Source organism: Onychostruthus taczanowskii, unplaced genomic scaffold (genome assembly GCF_017590055.1).
Source record: "Onychostruthus taczanowskii isolate IOZ18803 unplaced genomic scaffold, ASM1759005v1 scaffold61, whole genome shotgun sequence".
Lineage (NCBI taxonomy): Eukaryota > Metazoa > Chordata > Aves > Passeriformes > Passeridae > Onychostruthus > Onychostruthus taczanowskii.
This window is the reverse complement of record NW_024503790.1, coordinates 6,719,233-6,739,711: the sequence shown is the minus strand read 5'-3', so window position 1 is coordinate 6,739,711 and position 20,479 is coordinate 6,719,233. Positions and strand designations below refer to the sequence as shown.

The following is a 20,479-nucleotide window of genomic DNA, read 5'->3' as shown; positions in this document are numbered from 1 at the left end:
TAGCATTTTCCCTTGATATCTGTGGAATAAAAACCACTAGTAAGTTGCTTCCCCACTACTTCAACATTTTTTCTCCTGCTAAACATAGTCACAACACAGACATACTTCCTACTACTGCTTGATGTAAAATGCTGTTTCCTCAGCACTCCTCCCTCAGGGATGCTGAACTGAGAAGGTACAAATTGTCTTTCCCTACATAGTTATTACCAATTTCATCAAAAATACCTTGTACAGATACAGCTGAGAAAGATAAACACAGATTAATGGCCAAACTGGTTTATTCTGGGTTGTTATTAGTAGACCTTTTCAACAGACTTCTGAAAAAACTTGTGGACTGTGCACACTGTAGATGCACTGGCCACTGGAATGACAAGCATCTGACTGTTCCCCCAACACAAGCGGAAAAAAAACACTTCAAAAGAACAAAATGGGGACAAAGAACTGTGCAGAGTGACTGGAGAAGTAAGGCAAGGGGGCTGCAAGAGAAATATCTGGAATAGGGAAGAGGAAGAGGAAAAACAAATCAGAAAACAGCAAAGAGATCTGTGAAGCACTGAAAAGTGGTGTTTCCTTTTAATACATTACACTTACTTCTGATCAACTGAGTTGCACCTGGAGTCCACCAGGGAAGGGCAGGTGGATGAAGGGGTGAGGGTGGCACTGCTGAAACTGGACACGGACGGGTCCCGCCCAAGCGGGGAAATGTCCGAGAGCTGCAAGAAAACGTCACAGGAGCTGATGTTCACTCCTGGCTCACAGAACAGAAGGGCTTCTTCATCAGCCATTCCCCTTCTCAGTAGGCAGATTTTACACAAACCACCACAAACCCATCTGGGGCAGAAATACAGCAGCATTTATGGGGACACAGCTTGTTGTTATCAATGCCCTACACTTTGATTATTCACACTCTGACTTCTTCAGGGGATAAACATCACCCAGTTTGAAACTTGGTATTCCCTTTGCCTACAGGCAGAATTTTTAAGAGTAAATTTATCCTTTTACATAGGAAAAGTGTATGTAGGGAAAGACAGTAAGAGTCTGCTAATAAACTGGGTACTGTACTACAGTACAAGTCCACACCATTGCAATTCCTGCCATGGCCTTTGGAACCTAATGCTGAATAGCCAAATGCTTCCAGTGGATTGAAAATAAAAAATTATAAATTAATATAAAGTGGTTTATCTTCTCATAGTATCAGCAGATTCCATGACTCACAAACATGCTGCCATTGTACTACAAATAGAGTGCATTATAATGAAATATTTACCTTACAGTCGCTGATGCTGTTGTACACCTGGTTGAATTCCCGATTGAAGGTATGAGTAAGAAGCTGCAGACACTAAAGGGGGTACGTGAGGGGAAACAAATGAGACACAGAGAAGAACTTTAGATTTAGATTTTCAGAGAAATTTGAACAGAAGAGGTGATTTGCCAAGACACACTTGGCAGGTCATGAAAGAAAAAACAAATTCTAAACTGCTATGAAAAATCACAGAAGAGGGTAATAATCACTTCACTTGCTAAAATTAGGAAGTTTTTATAGAACCACTGACACAGGGCAATGAGACACAGCCACAGCCAAACCTCCCCAGCAGCACTGGCCAGCGAGAGTGGCTTGTTTCACTAACCAGGATGTTAAAGTGAAACTCTCACACTACTGGCTATTCCCCAGCTACCTGAGCAGCTCGTGACTGACCTATAATCCCCTGTGGCACCCAGCTGCCCGCAGGATGGCTGCCCTGGGCCATACCTTGGTGGCTGCCCTGGGCCATACCTTGGTGGCTGCCCTGGGCCATACCTTGGTGGCTGCCCTGGGCCATACCGTGGTGGCTGCCCTGGGCCATACCTTGGTGGCCAGCTCCTTCTCCCGGTCCACCAGGCTCTCGATGTCCGCGGAGTCGTAGCCGCTGCTCTCGCTGGGCGTCACCGCGCTCTCGAAGGTCGTGGTTGAAATCTGGGAGGAGATGCTGGTGGAGGTGCTGAGGGTTCCACTGCTCAGGCTGGGAGACAACGAGTCACTCAGGGACTTGGGGATGCTGTCACCAAGCTTCTCACGAAGCAGAAGAAAATGTCGGGTTTTTTCCACCTAGTAAGAAAGGAAATCAGTGTCGTCCGCTCCAGGAAGGTGCCGATTTTACACACACCAGACTCTCAGGAATCCTTGGCTATTCATACCAGTAACTCTCCCCAGGGAAGGGAGTTTACAGTGGCACTGAAAACTGAATTTGCCTTTGTTGAATACACTGAGATTCTGAGCTGAATCCACTCAGCAGCCAGCCACACACTGTGTGTCTTCTCTGCCAGAACTGATTTAAATCTTGACTTCCATCTCTTTACCCACCTCATGCAGCAGTTCCAGTTTCTCCAGTTCCCACTGATGCTCTAGAATGAGGCTGTCACCCCTGGGCCTCCAACCTGCCAGGTTCTCTTCTCCTCTCACATATGCCACAGAAGTATCCAGGACTTTCCTCCTCCTCCTCTGCATTCCTGAGCAGTAAAAAACAACACAAGATGTGTTAAAACCATAGCCAGAGAGGTGTTACTGAGAAATAATCAGCAATTTGCAAAGAACCAGTACCGCTGTTTGGCTGGAAATACACAACACAAAGATTTCACTACCTACAAATACACAACCAAAGATATTTGATTTAGTCCAGCTTTCTTATTTTGTTCAGATATTTTCTATTGACCAAGATATAATGCAAACTCCTCTTCAGTCTAATTAAACTCAAGGACTTCAGTTTCTACATCTTAGAAGAAAAATACACAGATACACCATGAACTACATTCCTTCCAAGAGGTGAAGTTGGCATCAGAAATCAGCAGCATCTTCAAAAGACAAGAAAAAGCTCCACTGCTGCAAAACACAGTCTCAGCTGTTAGTCATGAGCCATGGATTATGCTCTAAGACTCAGGTTCATGTGCTCAGTGTCCTGAGTTACCCATGTCAGAAAACACAAAGTTTCCAGTGAATCCTTGTTCACCAATGGTAAACACAGAGCTGAGTCTAAAGTAAAAGCCTGAGTGAGTGTTTTGTGGAATAGCAAAATTCCATTGCTCCTGTGAAACACAGGAACTGCTTCTGATCAGGACAGAAACGTTTACTCCATTCTGCCTGAGAAATTTTCCACAGTATTTCATATTTATCACTGGAACACCCAGCCACTGCTTACCTGGACTTCCTGTGTCTGACATTTTGCATAAACTCAGTTCATAGATCCCAGTTACTCGATTGCTGTTCACAGGAAAGCAGAAGAAACAAAAACACACTATTTATTATCTTCAGAAATGAAGTGCTTCAGCTTTAGCTCAGAGGTTCCAAAGCAGAATTTTAAGTATAGTTGTTAGTTAGAGCTAGATTTCAACACTACTCTTGCACAAAACAGTCAGAACTGCAAGATCCCAAAAAAAGGCATTTCCCCCATGTTCCCCCCCCACCCTGCACTGGACTCAAAGAGCACGTGCTGCAGTAAATTCCAGGTCAGGACCAAAGTCATCTAAGTGCAAGCTTGAAAAATGCATCCCTCTTCCCAACTCTGTCAGTATGGAAAAGAGGCCAGTAAAGAGAGAAGCCATCAGAGTTCCACCGAAATAAACGCGAGAAAGAACATTCAAAACCAGACTGGAAAACCTATGAGTAGCTGAAGTTTCAAGGAAAAAAATTAAGAAAACTAAACGACATCCTCTGAGAGGAAACACAAATAGTGACAGAAAAGGTCAATGGCAAAACTTAAGGGCACTTACGAGTCTGGGGACTTGGAGTAGCCGCTGCCAAAGAGGCTGCGCAGGGAGCGCGGCGGCGAGATCTTGGCGTCCCGGGAGTAGAACACCATGCAGACATCCTTTGTGATCACAGCAGGCTGGATGCAGTGGTCGAGCTGAGAGGAACACCAGCAATGAATGAAAGGCTGCAGCCAACTGTGCCAGGTTACACTGCTGCCCTTACTGGGACAGCTTTTGAAATTTGTTCTTGTTTGGGTCTTTGCTGAAGGGTTTTCATATGTGTAACTCAGAAAGAGAACTGCCAAATTTCTTGATGCATCCCATGAAATTATTTTACTACACAAAACAACAGTGTCTTGCACACAAGCCAAGAGCTAAGCCCCTGTTTGTAACTCCAGTACTCACACAGCAATGTTCACTGATTCCAGTGGATGTTCAGATACAAAGATAGATAAAACAGGTAAGACAAAAGGTAAGAGCACCAGTATCTCTTGTGTTGCAAGACCTTGACATCAAGATGTTAACTTTGAGTCCATTGTTTCCACCCTGTTCTCAGGAAATGAATAAATACTCTTACTGGCTTCAGGATTCAAATCACTTTTGAATCCATTTCTCTTGGGTACACTCTGTGTCCTGTCTCAAACAGTTTACAGCCAGCAGGAAGGCACTGGTGTCTCACCTCCAGGTAGGCAGAAAGGGTCATGTAGATCTTCTCTCCATACGGTGTCACTCGATTGAGGAGGAGGGAGTTGTGCAAGGAACTATCCCAAACGGCCTCGAACCGGTAGAAAGTCCTGCAAAGAAGGACAGTAGAAGGTCAACAGTAAGCACTCTTCTGCAGCCCCCTCATCACTCAGTGTAAAGCATCTTTTCCTGACATCATCCTCCAGTGATGTGGATAAAAATACTTGAAGCAAAAACCTTCTCTTTATTTCCAGGATCATTTACTTCTACCTCAAACAGTGTGGCATAAAGACCACTGCCTGTTATGGAGAAGACTCATCTAAAAGAGAAAAGAGGGAATGCAGAAAACAAAAGCTGTCATAGCTCTACAGGGAAGTCAGCACTGAACAGTTGTTTCTAAACAGAGAAAATTAATTTCTACTGCTGTAATTCAGCCCAGCTGGATCTTAAAAGAGCATGGGAAGATTCTTTCTACACCGTATTTTAGGACTTCTGTACGACGTTTCTTCGTCTGGGACAAGGAAAGAGAGGAGCTGAAAGCTGCCCCAGGTCTACCCCAGCAATGCAGAAGGTTCAAGCAAAAAGTGAGAGACAGCACCACACAGAGCACAGCTCAGCCACCACATCCAAGGCATTGTTACACTCTCCCCTCTCTCACAGGGGCTTGGGGAAATGAGCTTCCTCCTTTCCCACAGGCAGCGACCAGGCAGGAAGGTGCCTTTGGAAAAAAACCTATGCCCCTGTTCAGGAACTCAGCACACCTTTCCACACTGGTGACAGAAACAGAAGGGATTCATTCTCCATCACCTCTACATCATTTCCCTCCCAAATCCCCTTGCTATTTTTATCCCATTTTGAGTCCAAATGATGTAGTACTAAAAACAAGAAAGTGCTTCATGTGCATTATTTTTTAAAGTAAGTTATGTATCTGAGGAGTTTTTGTACTAATTCCAAACTCAGAAAAACGGAAGATGAAACTAAAGACAAAGGACAAACAGCAGGGTGGGGGTAGAAGAAACAAACAAGAAAATACAAAGCAAAACAAAAAGAAACATGAAACAGCCTAAAAGCAGACATGCCAGAAACAAAGAGCTCGACCTCAAGTAGAGGTCTCAAGAATTCCCTTTCTCTGACACCAATGACACAATTCCAAGTTAATACATAAAGGCACCAGGAACTGCAGTCAAGTGAGAACACTGCTAGATTGCATTTGAAGAACCATATTTAGGAAACTACTTCTAAATATGTTGTTTCTATTAAAAATACAGAGAAACATAATCTAAAGGGCAAGTATTTGGTAGCTTCAAAAACACTGTGAAGCACTGAAAAGTAATAATCCTCATTTTAGTTAGATCAGGCAAAGAGCACAGTTGTCTTCTAAGCCTTTACACATCTGAGTTGAGTCCTTATGTTTTAAACTTTCATCATGACTTAGTTGTGACAGCAAGCAATTTTTTCAAGCTATTTGATCAGAGCAATTCAAGCAGCCTCATGTTCAGTCCTTGGCTTGGTCCTTCAAACAAGCAGCGTTGCAGAGTCAGAGACACTGAGAAATTCCAAATTTAGTTCTTTGATACAGAACAAGGGAAGAAAATAGCAAGGAATACAAAAGGGTCTATATCTGATGGCACATCAAGAGATTCAGAAAGGCTGCACAAAGGAAATTCTCCTACTCTCACATGTGAAGGGAAGTTCACCTTCACAAGTCCCCCAGTGAACTGCACCTGAATAACCCTCTGGCACAGAGGAGGAGGAGGAAGAGGAAGGGGAAGAGGAAGGGGAAGAGGAAGACTTCTGGAAGCGCTAAGAGGTGTGCTAACAGAATTCAGTAAAAGCTGAGGGAAGTGGCAGCAATACAAATGGGACATAAAGCATTCTATTTTCAAGAATCTTTATGTCCAAAGGAAGCAAACAGAAAATACCTAGGCATATCCTTATCAAGAAAGAGCCTGTAAAAACATAGAAAGAGCTTCAGTTAGTGCAGCCAAAAGCAGAACAGAAAAGCAACAGCTGAGAGGAACAGAACAAGTGGACTAAAACAAAACAAAGTGAAAAAACCCCACAGAAAGCAGCAAACAAGTCTGCAGACAATGAACAAACATTAAGACATATCCCTTACCAGGGCCTCAATTCCTTCCACCACGCTGCCATGCACTCATCCCACAAGTAAACCTTGGCATTTTGGGATGAGATGGCCAACAGCTTCATCCCACTCACCCTTCACCCAAGCTGCCCATCTTACAGAAAACTACAGAGATATAGAGGAATTTATTGAAACAAAACAGAAAGCACTGGGCTTTCCAACTGCAAATCCAATAGCATGAGGGAGGAATCCAGCAACAGTCTCCCTGTTTTCCAGTTATATTGATCCATTAATTCAAACACACTAAAATACCCACTTCTCAGTGGAAGGCAATGAAGAACTGCCAATGCCCCAGTCCCTGCCTGCCTTTACAGACACCAGGTGGCAGAGAGCCCACAGGCAGGAGCAGCATTCCAAATCCACTTTAATGCCACAGGTGTTCCAGGCCCCTAACACAGAGGGAAGAATTCCAGTGCTTGGAAGGATCCCACCTCCAGCATTCAGCAGAGATGGACTCAAACCTTCCTCCCCTCTGGAAAAAGCCACTCAGAGCCCCACTCCAGGGATATTCCTCCTTTGCACCAGCTGAGCAGAGCCAGGGAGAAGCCAAGTGACTGCTGTCAGAGCAGGGAGAGGCTGAGCCCAGTGCCCCCTCTGCCTTGCTGCACTTGGCTGCAGACACTGCAGAACAATGTGAGTCTGAGCCTCAGAGCAATGAGGGGCACAGAGCCACAAACCCCTACGTACACATCTGCAGGTGTACCTCCCAAAACTCTCCCTGAACTTCCATGCTGTGTTCTAGCACCAAACCTTGATGTCAGTTTAGAAGTTTTGGGTTAAATCCTGAGGCCCCCTTAAGCTGTTCCCTTCCACCTGCCCTTTGTGGTCCATACACATGGAAAGTAATTCAGATGCACTGTCAGCAAACCCTTCCCACAGATCAACAGATTTCAGCATTAGCAAGATTTTACAGTGATGTTCATTGTCTACCTGTGTGTTCTGTGCTCATGGAATTCTACATTTAATAATTAGCCACATTCCCAGCATTCCAAACATCCTGCCAACACCTCAGAGGTCAAACAAATTTCTGATTCCTGCTGGAGGGCTCACTTCACTCACCTGTTGGAGCTGTGAGAGGACTTCAGGTATTTTGCAGAGATAATATTCAAAGACAGAATGGCATCCACAGCAGCTTCATCTACCTCTGCTTTGTTTCTTATACGCCCTAAAAGGGGAAGGAGGAGGAGGAGGAATCAATTAAAATTCAAACTGCAACACAGAAGGAATTTATTTTCCCAAATACAGTTTCAGACTACATGAATAACAAGTAGCTGTAAATGGAAGTTGCAAAACTTAAAGTTCTTCCTGTGGATATATTTCAAAACTCTCCTCCTACAGGTGGTGCTCATAAAAATGACAGAATCTGATACAAAGAGAAATTACCAGTAATAGTTTTTCTTCCTTACAGAGCAAGACACAAAACCATTCACTCACCAACCACGAGCTCTCGCACATCTTTCCAGTGCAGCTCACTGCCCTTCTCATGGATGATGGTGACTGTGATTCTCCTCTGGATTCCCTGGGGGGTTCACAAACAAAACACTGCTGAAGTGCTCACACACACATATCATCTATTTTGCACTTGTACTGCAGAAGTGAAATAAATAATGTAATTTAAATAATATCATTAATATCATTGAAGTGATTTAAATAATATCATTACATATCATCTGTAACTGAACAAGCAACTCTTTGTTTCAGGACCCTAAAATTCACTTCAAGGGGATGTTATATTCTTATATGTAAAAGAAATTGAATGCTTCCCCTTCCTCACTCCACAAAGACAGAGTAGGAAAAATATAACTTTAAACCTATAAACCATATGAAACTGGGATTATCTTTATAATCTAGCTAGAGACAAAATATTACTGATTGTAAGAGGAATTTAAGATGCACTGAGATACAGTCACTTCATAGATTATGTGTCATAACGACAAGCAGTGAGGAGAGCAAATGGAATTTGAGTCCACATGGTCCTTCTGTGTCCTTAGAGATGCTGGAGAACACTGAAGGCACAAATCTGGTCCCAGAGGTTCCTGCTTTTTGAAAGGCTTTCCTCTTCCATGAGCAGGATGCCCAGGGATATGGAACAGGAGCAGCAACATCCTGGGGGCAATCTCCTCAGAGCCCAGAGCCAAGAGAGCAAGCACAGGCTGTGTGAGAGGAGCTGCCAGCCCTCCCTCCCTGCACAGGGGACACTCCTGTGCACAGCCTCCATCATACCTGGTGCAGCAGAAAGGTGCCCTGGCAGGGCAGGCCCGCGGTGTGATCCACGATGGCAGGGATGTACCTGTGGGACAGGGAACCACACATGTAATGCACAGCAGCTTCCTCTCCTTGTGCCAGCTGACACACAAGGCTGTGTCTGTCTACCTGCTCTCCAAACAGGCTCCTTCTGCCATTACAGATCAGTGAATCATGGAATATCACCCACTGTACCTCCAGTGCAACTCACTTCTCAATGTAACCCCCAAGGACCTGTCAGGGAAAACCTTTGTAGCAGAGATGAACACTGAACAGAGGCTGCTATGTGACTGGAGTGAAGTCTCCAGGGTCCCAAAGAATCCAAACTCATGGCCTGCACTGGGAAGTCTTCCTGGTGCCTGTGCCTGGAACTTCACCATGGACAGACCCCTCCAAGTGTGAAAGAAAGTCATTCTGTCACTTTAGTCCCTTCTAATGGGGACAATACTGCCAGCAGACTGGACACCCATCACCACAAACCAGGCAGGCCCTACCATGGTGACTGCTGAACATCAGCCTGGTCTGAACAGAACAAAGGGGGAAAACCCAGAAATCTCATAAACCACCATTCTTGAGACACAATATCAATCACAATATTAATAGAGGACTTACTCCCCCGTTGGCTCCAGTTCACTGATCTCAAACCACACCAGGAGGTCGTATTTGCTCACACTCTGGCCCAAGCTGGGCTTGCTCATAGTATTCAGCTTTGTAGCTGGCACTTTAAAAAAAAAAAAAAAGGAAGTAGAAAAAAAGAGTGGTTTACAAAGACTGAACAAGTAAAGCTTGCCCAGGACTCACAGAAATGTGCCATTTCAGAGGTCCTACATATTCTGTGTATGTAGGCAGACCACAGCTTTTACCATGAAAATTATGTTGCTTACAACAATCATTATTTCTCTAAATGTTTTTTAAATCTAGGTTTACTAGAATAGAAAGAAATTTTGGAGTTAAATAATGGAACAATAGTGCATCCAAAGAGCCTGGGAAAATATACAGTCCCTCTAGATCCACAGAGAAGTTTCCTCAAATGTGCATCAGTTGCTTTATGGCTTGACAGTTGGTGATTTCGAATTGCTGAGGTCTGTTCATCTGCAGCATTACTCACCCATAAAGTGCATTTCACCTTCCCCACACAAGAGGAAAAGAATATAACTTAAAACTTCAGTCTTCACTTCTTCATGTGACAAGCTGCCAGCCCCCTGCACCACTTGGTTAAGATGTTGTATATGTAAAAGGCAGAACAGGACTTATTCCAGAGCCCTAATCCTGCCTAAGTATTTTTCTGGGCTCCTTATCTCTTGGCATTAGTGAGTATAACCAGCCAGATCCCCTCTAATTCCTTTCATTCAAATGTGGGGATAAACCATGTTAAAAAAATAATGAGACAGCTTAAATTCTAGAAATAACTTAATACTCCCTCACACACCACACCTTTTAGCTGCCCTTACATGCTTTCTCTTATCTGTTCACTCATTACATTTCTGTAAATGGGAACATTTTAAAAGCTTTGTTCCTGCACACTCTGAGATTTTTCTGATCTTCCATTTTTTTTCCTTTCACATACTAACCTCACTGCTTTTATTAAGCCAAATAATTATTTTCCCTTCTACCTCTCAAGACCCAATCCCCCCTTGCTCAGGTATTCTTTAGGTTCTCCCACCTTTACATCTCTGTATCCTTTGGCTTCTACCATGACTTAATTCCCCATGCACTGGGCCCCCAGTTAAACAGGTCCTTACAGGAGTGCCTAGGTGCTCTCTTTTGAGATCTGTTTCTCTTCTGGGTAAAACAGCAGCTGCCTCAGAGGGACAGATTTGACAGGAATCAGTTTTTCACAGCACAGCTCCACCCTGGGAGGCAGCAAGCCTGAGGCTCATCATTTGCCTTCCCACACTTTACTCAGGGGAGTAACTCTCCTTACACCCAATCACCTCATGCAGCTGCACATGAACTCACTCCAGCCACAGGAACATCAAACACACAAGTCACTCAAGGTTACTGCTAAGCAGAGCAACTCAAAAGCATCAGAAGAGAAAAACAACAGAAAGGCACATGGAGCTAAACATGAAAGCTTGATTCTAGATGTTCTCAAAGATTTGCTCTGGTACAATTATTAATCAGCATGACTTTTTATCTGAGTTAAATAAAACAGAATAGAAGTGGAAGTGAGGAACGGCACTGTTAGTGGCAGGAAAGGAAGATGAGTGAAAAGGAAACCTATAGAGAACACAGCAGAATGTTTCCTCTATACCTGCCTGTGTTTCCATATGCATCTCTCATCCCAGTACCACTCTATGCAGAACACAGAAAAAATCAGAGGTCCTGGAAGTTCCAGGGAACAGATGCAGTGACACACAAAAATCTGTGACCCCCAGCACACTGGAGTCCACAGACTGTCTCTGTGGTTCTCTCTAAAAGAGCCCTAAATTTAAGCACAGCATCATCCTTCCATGAGCACAACCATGGCAGCTTCTACTCCTAATGCTACCACATGATGAAGGAAAAAGGAATTTGGAAGCACATTTTGGAACTACTTCTACATCTACCACAGCCCGAGTTTGGCTACTAACCATCTCTCTTAGGAGCCCGCTCACTCTGACAACTGGGAACAGGCAGAAAGAGGAAAGGAGGCAGCTGGTCAGCTCCATCCTGGAAAGCAGCCACGGCAGAGGAGGCCAGCACGTTGGCATGCTCGGACAGCGTGTTCAGCACGTGCACGTTTACATAGCCAGACATAAGGTACCTAATCAACTCAATCTTCCTTTCATGGTCTGCAGAGGGAATGCAACACACAGAGAGAAAGGATGGTAGAAATGTGCAGGTGAGAGAAAGAGGGAGAAGGAGGAAATTAAAGGTGAAGTGGAAAAAAAAAATCACAAAAGAGTTCAGCATGCATTATTCCAATTAAGCAAAGAAAACCAAGAATCATTTCAACAAGACTCACTAAACAAGAACATGAGAGAGCAAAAAGATGAGGCAATTAATGAATAAGCAAATTTCCAGTCAGTAAGGGCACAGTAAGCATGGGAACAGCCATAGCCAGATCTCATGGAATATGGTCAATACCTCAGGAATGGAATTCTACCCCCTAATGAACTAAGCATCACTTCCTGCAGAGGAGGCTGAGAAGAAATAAAACATAAAAAGGGCAGAGAGCCAGCAAAGACATTCAGTGCCCCCTGCAGCACTCACTCCATGGACACCTCAGGAATACTGAGCTACAACCTCCATTTGCAGCAGCAGCCCTGTGATGTACAGAATTAGAGCTGTTCTCACCTGGCTTTGACAGTGGCATAGGGGGAGGAAAGAATCTTCGAGAAGGCTGTGGAGGGCTACAGAGAAATGAAGAGTTATCAATACAGAGGCAGTTAAACATAAGAAATATATACAAATGCACACACGTGCATCTTTGTATACACACACCTACGATTGTTTCTAAAGATATCCTCACAATTCCATGAAGACAGGTAAATATCCCCTGTGAGGAAAACAAGGGGGCTCAGCACGCTTCTCAGACTAACCTATGCTCTTCTTCTGTTGTAGCTTAACCAACCCTAGGAGCACTGCTGACATTTTCCCAGAGCTCACAGATCACTGCTGAAGTTCCCAGTATTCCCAGTGCAGTGCTCCAGTCCCCAGGGGGTTTAGGGTGGACTGGCAGAACAGCCAGCTTTCCATGTTTGACAGAGTCAGTGCACTGGGTGAACAGGCCTCTGGCAGCACTTTCACCTCCACCAGGGATTCTGCTTGTGAGGCTGTGGTGCACAATTTCAGGAGTACAACTGCACAAGCTGAGCATGATCCCCAAGTGCCTTTGTGCCAGGCTAGTGACCAATACCTGTTGAGATCCTGTCCTTGCAGGTGGAGAGGATGCTGCTGATAATGTCCAAAGACTTCAAAGACAATAGGCTTTGTTTTGATGTACTCCACAAACGATTCTGTCACTTCCACAGCAATCTATTTCAGGAGTAAGGAAAGAAAATGAGACATTCAAAAAAGGAAATCTCTTTTAGGAGTCTGTATTTTTCATATCACTTGGTGTCACTCACAGTAAAAGCAACTGCATTCCCTTCTGGTTTAGGCATTAATTCTACTCTCCAAGAAAGGAGAAAATGAAAGCCTCAGTATCAGGCATTTCAAGTAGGAGAAGAGGAGGCTGCATGTAACCAAAGCATTACACAGTTCATAAAAATAGATATATCCAGTTCATCTGAGATCATGAGCACTGCTATTCACATGTATATTTTATTTCCTGAATTCTAGACTGTTTTCACCCTGGAAAGGAAACACAGAATTCAATGGCAGGAAGTAGAGGTGAAAAAAGAGTTAAATTTGCCACAAAGAATCATTCTGTGTTTTGTTTTGTGATGGGGATTACATCATTCACCTGATCACTCCTAGTACTGTCTATTCCTAATAATTCTGCTTGCCTTGAAGGACACCCCCAACTCCCAGTGCAGACAGAGGAAGTTACTGCTCATGGAAAGCTTTACTTACATTCTGAACATGGTAAAACCCAAGGGGAGTCCCTCTGCCATTGTTTTTGAGAGGTTCTGTGGAGAAAGCTTCATCATGTCGATGTAAAAAGCTGTAAACAAATAAACCAAAAATCAGCCACCACAGAATGGTTTAATGAAGATTGCTGTGCTCTGAATCCAACCCTGAAAGGAAATCCTAAAACCCTCAGAGAAATGTATTCTGCTGGAACTTTAGAAGCAGTTGAGTGATGGCCTAAAGCTAGGCATACCACAGTCTTGTGGGACCACAACTGTGGTACTTGTTTTATGTCTTTATTTCTCCTTTTCATTCTCTTTCTTAAGAACCCAAGCCTAAGACCACTTTCACTTGACAAGCACTGATTTCCTCCAGGGTCATGCAGCTTTCATTCAAATGGGTGTATGTACAATCTAGCATTGAATTTTTCACATAAAAAGCTTAAAACCTTAAAATATCTATGAACTAGTAACTTATGAGCCCACTTTAATTTCTTTCTGCACAACTTTAATCCTTAACATCTGCTTAAGAGAAAGTGGGGATCAGGAACTCCAGTAAGTGACAAGGAGTTTTTCTCTGCTGTACAAAACCTCCACCCACCTGCAAAGTTCTCAGAGTTCCACTGCCCACTGCTCTTTGCTCTCTCTCTCATACCATTAATTGCCTAATGCAAGTATGGACAAATTCTTACTTGAACTGGCAGAAAATGTCTGCATATTCGGGCAGGATGCCACTGGCCTGAAGCACTGTCACACGGAAGGTAAACACACTGCCCAGCTTCAGGTGATCACCAATTTCCTCAGTGAATCCTTCCATAGTCATCTTTCCATCCAAAGTGGCTGACTTCAAGTCTTAGGGAGAAAAAGAAATCCCACATGAAATAATTTTTTTCTTTTTTTTTCTCCTTTCTTTTCTTGAAATAGTTCTTCAGGAGACAGTTTAGTCCCATCACTTTTTTTTTTTTCCTTTTAAACCCAAATAATTTGTTGATAACCAAAAGATCCAAATATCTGGTAAGTTTTTCAGCCCTATTCTTCAAATGAATCTCTCATGCTCAACCAGGATCTCCCACGTTCAACCCACTGGTAACACCTCTCCCTGACCATGACATTCCCGAAGGACACTCAGAACTCCTTTCCATGACTGACTGAAAGTGTCACAGATTCCCCACAAGTTCTCCAGACACCAGGTATTTCTTGCTTACCCAGCTCATTCATTCTGTTGATCTCCTCTGGAGGAGTGGTAACCTCTGAATTCTGTCCTTGCCCTTCCACAATCCTTAACTCCTCCAGTGACAGACCAGACCGAGTCATCGCAACTGAAGAAAAATCACTCTGAAAATTAAATACAGTGCCTTGTAAGAGACTTCTGCACTTTCTGAGCTTGCCATCCCCTTCTTTCCCTACAACACATGTTCTTTGTTATAGAAGCACAAGCTACTACACTCAAAGACACCTAACTCAATTTTAAGAATTCTTACCTTATCAAAATACTCATTGTCAAATGAAATTTTAGCTGTCCCAGACTGTCGAATACCAGACCCATAATCTGGGGCTTCTTCATCAGCTAAAAAAAAAAGAGGGAAAAAAGAAGATAGATAAATAAACGATGGGGAGGAGAAGGGAGACCCTATAATTCTCATTACCATGGAAACCAAAACAGAAAGCAGAAGAGCCATCCAGTTACAAGCTGGAGTAAGTGCTGGAAAGGATCATGCCAGAAACCTCCACCAGGAACTCGGCTGTGGGAAAACAACACAGCTCCCAGGCTTCATTCTGAAAATACTTAACTTTAGAGAATTTTGAATGCAAACCAACTTTAGAACTAATTTTCATTATTTATTTACTTCTGATTATTATACTGAGGTAAACTAACATCTAAAATTCTGTAGCCATGAACTCAGCAGTAACACTAGCAAAGCTGCACCAGGACATGCTGGAAATCTGAAAGTTGGATCTGTCCATACAGTCTGCTCATTTCACCTCCTCCTCTTCACAGAGAGCAACAACAACAGGGCCTGGTTAAATGCCAGGGTTTTTTCACAGTAAATGCATAGTCACAGCAGAAATCCCAAGATTCAGAATGTGCTCCAGTGCTTTGCTTAGGGATCAAACAATGCCATGGCCCTTTTTTAAGGGATGTCCCCAGTTCAGTTTCTGTTAGCCATGCTGTTTTCAGTTCATTTGGATGGATAAATATTTATTTGGAAATATTCAGTCAATGCTAAGGAGACCAAACCAAACTAGACTTTTGTACACATTAAACCAGATTTCAATTCACTTGTTTTAATCCCTGCCAGGCTGATTCTTACACATCTTCAGAGTCTGAGTTTCATTATATGTTCCCATGGAGAGTGAAGCTTCCAGGGTTACCCTACCTAAAGAAGCAAGAACTGTTGGCAGCTGGCCACTGCTGGAAAGTGCAAATTCTGGGAAGGATCTGTGCTCCCAGCAGCAAGGCTAAGGCCTGGCCCTGCCAAGCAGCCCAGCTCACACTGAGCAGTCTGAAACAGCAGCAGTGACCTGCAGTAAACCCTGGCACACACACAATGGCAGCTCAGCCCTGGGTGAGGCTGTTACCACCCCGGATATCTACTCCTCTCTTCTGAAAAGAATTCCTGCTGATTAAACACTGTGTTAAAGCAGCTCCTAGTCCCCACGTTTTTAGTGAGGCAATGAAGGGGGAAATGCTGCTGATTTCTGTCTACAGCATGCTGAAAACCATCAGTTCAGGAACTTCTTCACGTGCCCTCCCCAGACCCCAGAGGAGCACATTTCTGAGCATTATTTAAAGGGATAGTTTGAGCACAGCTAAAACTGGGCACGTTTAACTTTAATACAGGACACCAAACCCTTCTCCACTGTTTATACTGGGTGCCAGAAGGAAAAAGCTCTGCTTTAGTTTTAGTTTTCAGACTTACTGACAGTAGTTAAATCTTCCACTGTCCTAAAAAGCAGAGTTGCATTAGTTGCCAGGTATAAACTTCAGTGGACAGCATCATCACGAATTGAAAATCTTTTGTTCTAGCATTATTTCAAGACTTCCTCATGCTCAGCCCATATGGCGAAACAACAAATGAAGCAATTTCAATACCAACAGAGAGCAAGTGCTCTTTGCAACACGCAGGTTATTCAGGTTTGAGTGTCAGGAGAGGCTTTGGTGTGTCTGCCCCTGAGGTGTCTCACCTGCTATGGCCTGCACAGCCACGCGCAGGAAGCCCCGCACCTCGCCCTTCTCGCTGACCACGGCCGCCCTGTGGATCAGGGGCACTGGGTACAGCAGGTTGCTCAGGTACACGAATGCTCTGGGGACAGGAGAGAAACAGCCAGCATTAGGAACAGTGTGCCAAACCCCACTGCAGCTTTGCTCTGGAGCAGCCAGATCTCAGACACAGCATCTCCTGGACCTGCAGGAGACCCCGGGGCCATCCTGCCCACACAGGAGATCCTGAGTCCATCCTGCCCACACAGGAGATCCCGAGTCCATCCTGCCCACACAGAGCTCTGGCCAGGCCCAGTGCAGCCAGCAAAGGCTCTGAGTGGGAGCTCAGAGGGAGCCAGGGCTCACAGGAATGAGTTACAGACACAGAGAGAGGATGGCTGCATGGAAGGTGACCAGAGAGGCACTGCAGGTGTGAATGGAGATGTTAGCAAGCTGATAGAAACCACCAGGGAACTACTGATGATAAAGAATGAGGTTGTTGGAAATGATAAATTAAAAAGGAATTTATCTACTGTGCTCACAAAGCCTCAATTTTTTACTGAACATATAAAACCACTCTTTAAAAACCAGATGGACTGAATGTTTTCTCTCTCCTATACTCCTTTGATAACACTGCATGCAGAATAACCAAAAACCCACAATAAACCAGAAGTCATCACTTAGGTTAATTGGAAGATTCACTGATGGTACAGATAGTGGAAGACTGGAAGTCTTCACAGGTAAATCTCTTCAGGAGCATTGGATTTATTTCTTTGAAAAAACAAAACATAAATAAGACATGACAGCACTACTCTAAGCAACCACTTAGAAATCACAGTTTCCAGCAGGGAAAACAGCATTTAGGCCCCACAGGGGACAATCCTGCCCTGCACTAACTTTTAAGTTATATACAAGCAGGGTCTGTTTTGGAGCAGTAAGGTAACCAATTTAGTTGTATGGATTTTAACTGAAAGTCAGACTAAAGTTATTAAGTTATTTTATGCTTCTGCAATGAAATGCAGTAGTTTTTAAAGCATCACACTTCAGTGGGATTAGCCTGAGCAAGACATTAAAAGTTGATAAGCTCAACAAGGGGAAAATATGGCAGGTTTTATTTACTAAATGAGCTGTTTCAGAGTTCAGAAGAGTACTCATGGACAGCACTTTAACCAATAGTTTTACTAGTCAGTAAATTTAAAGTGACTAATTATGCAATTTTAACAAATTTATGCACATTAAATTATACTAAACAACAGTAATTCATTTAAGTAACTTCCTCCTTACAGTTCTTTTTATTAGTCTTTAGTATTATGTATAATTAATTCCTGTAATTTGTAACTTTTATTGTTTAACATTCCTGGGAAAAGTCCTGCATGACAAAAGGGAAGTTGCTCCTTGGGTTCACGTGCCCCTTCCAAGGATGAATGAACTCTTGAAATGACAAGGAAGTCAAACAGGTGTCAGTCATGAACCAAGGACACAAAAATAACGCTAGTAAAAAAAAAAAGTGGTGACAAAATGCAATAGAGGATGATTAATATGGCTATAAAGTAGCAAAACAAAAAAATGAAGAAAACCATACAACAACAACAACGAAAAAACCAACTGCAACATAACACTTCACTAAGATTAGGATTTCATTCCTTTTCAGTCTGCTTCAAAGTGAGGTAAGCACTGGAAGGGAAAAGAGACTAAACTTCAAGTAACAAAATGAGAAGTTAAATTTTATTTTTTCCCTCTAACATTTTCCTTTTTAGCTTTGGGATTTCAGGTGATGCACATCTGAGGAACTAGCATCCAACCACACAGGAAAAGTCCCTGGAACTGGAATGGTTCACTTGGACTGGATCAGGGATGGAGTTCCAAAAGGTACACAGTTCTGTGCTCAGCACAAAAACACCCCAGCTTGAAAAGCACATTTCAAGCCAGGGAGAACAGACATTTCCCAGCAGAGCAGAAGCCAAGGAGTCCTGCACTGATGTGCACAGCAGGAGCCTCACTAACTGAAGAGTCAGGCGTTGCAGAAGGCTTCTCCCTTCAAAGCCAAACTAATGGAAAGGGAAAGCATCACCTGCATGAAAACTAAAAATTTATGTTTATTTGCAGGGCAAAAGTTCTGAAGGTGCTGCTCAAAATCTGACAGCCAAAGCATTCAGCTGGATTAAACCCTACCATGCCACCATCCCAAGGAAAAAAATGTATTTCTCTTCTCCCTCAATTTGCTTCCATCCAGTCACCTTGTTCACTGGAATAATTTTAACTTAGACCAAAAAAACCACATAATGCAAAAAAGTCTAAAGCTTCCTGTTTGCTGATGCAAATGCTGCATCTCTTCTGTAGAGTGGAGAGCAACTGCACAAGTGCTGCACCAAAGCAGAGCTGGGTTATGACACAGTGCCAAGTTAGGAGTGGATGAAATCTTAAGGTTGTCCTCCTCCTCTTCCCACATCCGTGAGGACACCCACTCCCCAGAGAGCCCCCAAGTGTCCCCCTGCACTTAGCCCAGCAGACTGAAAGAGGGGCTGGATTAGCAGAAAGATTGGTGAGGTAAAATGGCATACTCACAACACAACTAGAAATTAAATTAACAAACACAATTTTTTAAAAAACCAAAACAAAACCAACAGAACTCAAAATGATGGCAGATATTTTTAAAATAAACACATTAGGATTTAAATAAAATATCCCATAGTCCTCTCCCACCTCCCTTAAAAACAAAGCAAATGCTTGATTTGTCATACCATGAAACAGAGTCAACCTTGAAGAAACCCAGCATGCCAGAAGAGATGGCTAAAGGGACCAGCTCTTTTTTCTTTTCTTTGTTACAAATAAAAGACAGTCATAGCACAGAGAGAGAAAAGAAAAGAACTGTGATGGCCAGGGAGTTGGATAACAACATGTTCCACTTCTCTTCTTCCTCTCCTTTCATGACCTGCACTTGTTATTGCTGACAACCCTCCAAAAATGCTAATTGTTTTATTTGTCCTTCTCATTCTGTGATGTATCAACCAGTAAGTACACAGTTGGGAGTGATAAGGAATTCTGGTTTTGTTCCAAACTGAACACTGCCTTGTGCTGAAGACAATAGCTCTGTGGAGGGACACCCTGGTGCCTGTAGGTCACTGCTCAAAAGCAGAGCTCTCACACGGGAGGACAGCACCCACAAGAGTTCCTGCTCAGTGGTGCTGGGCAGTCCCACGGCCTCTGCTGACAGAATGGGCACAACAGAGCAACAGAAACAACAGAAACCAGCAGCTGAGAAATCACTCTCTATCCTCATAGCAGGAGCTAAGTTTCCTCCCTCAGCACAGCACAGCTCCGTACCTGCAGCTCACACCACGCAGGCCGGCGTCCCCAGACAGCCCAGAGCTGTGCACAAAGCTGCAGTCTGTGTGCCTGCCAGGAAGCACAAGTGTTTTCACTGCACTCTCTATCTGCTCAGCTCGTGCTGTGCTTCCCGAGCCCTCTGAGTGAGCATGAACAGCCCAGCTCTTTCCCAGGCTCCAGGGGCACACGGGGCACCCTGGGCTCAAAGAGTGGTGGCTTTCCCAAACTGCCTCCCCACCTGAACCAGACAATCAGAGTTTGTAAAACGTCCTACCAGGCTTTGCATGTACAGGCACAGACTCAGAGACCATAGAGGACTAACACAATTTCTTGCAACTTTAGTAATTTTTGTTTAATAAATAGGATCAAGGAAGTTTCACTACTGACAATGCCTGAGGTTAGACAAACACACTACACTGAACTCAAAGCTTGATAAAGACCAGCAAACTCTATCTCTCCTTTTCATAAATTATGCAAACAAGTGTCCTGTATTTGAGCAAACTGCATAAAGATCCCATCATCCTGACCCTGAAGTCTTTCCTGCTTACACTGACAGAGAAGGATAAAGCCAAGTTCTGCTCCCTCTTCCTTTGTTCCTCCCTTCTGGCCATGGAGCCTTTTTTTGTACCACGCCTGTGGCAAGCACCTTAATGAGGATGT

At 43.7% G+C, this 20,479-nt stretch overlaps 1 protein-coding gene across 6 annotated transcripts in view; it reads right to left on the bottom strand.

Moving 5' to 3' along the window:
- KIF1B (kinesin family member 1B) overlaps nt 1-20,479 on the bottom strand; it is a 78,853-nt gene that overhangs the window by 6,674 nt on the left and 51,700 nt on the right. For all 6 annotated transcript variants that reach the window (XM_041419603.1, XM_041419606.1, XM_041419607.1 and 3 more), the window contains 18 exons: nt 16,477-16,595; nt 14,772-14,857; nt 14,496-14,625; nt 13,983-14,142; nt 13,295-13,385; nt 12,636-12,754; nt 12,074-12,129; nt 9,407-9,515; nt 8,774-8,840; nt 7,985-8,069; nt 7,610-7,715; nt 4,403-4,517; nt 3,745-3,878; nt 3,174-3,235; nt 2,342-2,487; nt 1,847-2,086; nt 1,268-1,339; nt 592-713 (listed from right to left, as the gene is read on the bottom strand). In XM_041419603.1, coding sequence (XP_041275537.1) covers nt 592-713; nt 1,268-1,339; nt 1,847-2,086; nt 2,342-2,487; nt 3,174-3,235; nt 3,745-3,878; nt 4,403-4,517; nt 7,610-7,715; nt 7,985-8,069; nt 8,774-8,840; nt 9,407-9,515; nt 12,074-12,129; nt 12,636-12,754; nt 13,295-13,385; nt 13,983-14,142; nt 14,496-14,625; nt 14,772-14,857; nt 16,477-16,595 — 2,019 coding nt within the window. The remainder of the gene's footprint in view (nt 1-591; nt 714-1,267; nt 1,340-1,846; nt 2,087-2,341; nt 2,488-3,173; nt 3,236-3,744; nt 3,879-4,402; nt 4,518-7,609; nt 7,716-7,984; nt 8,070-8,773; nt 8,841-9,406; nt 9,516-12,073; nt 12,130-12,635; nt 12,755-13,294; nt 13,386-13,982; nt 14,143-14,495; nt 14,626-14,771; nt 14,858-16,476; nt 16,596-20,479) is intronic.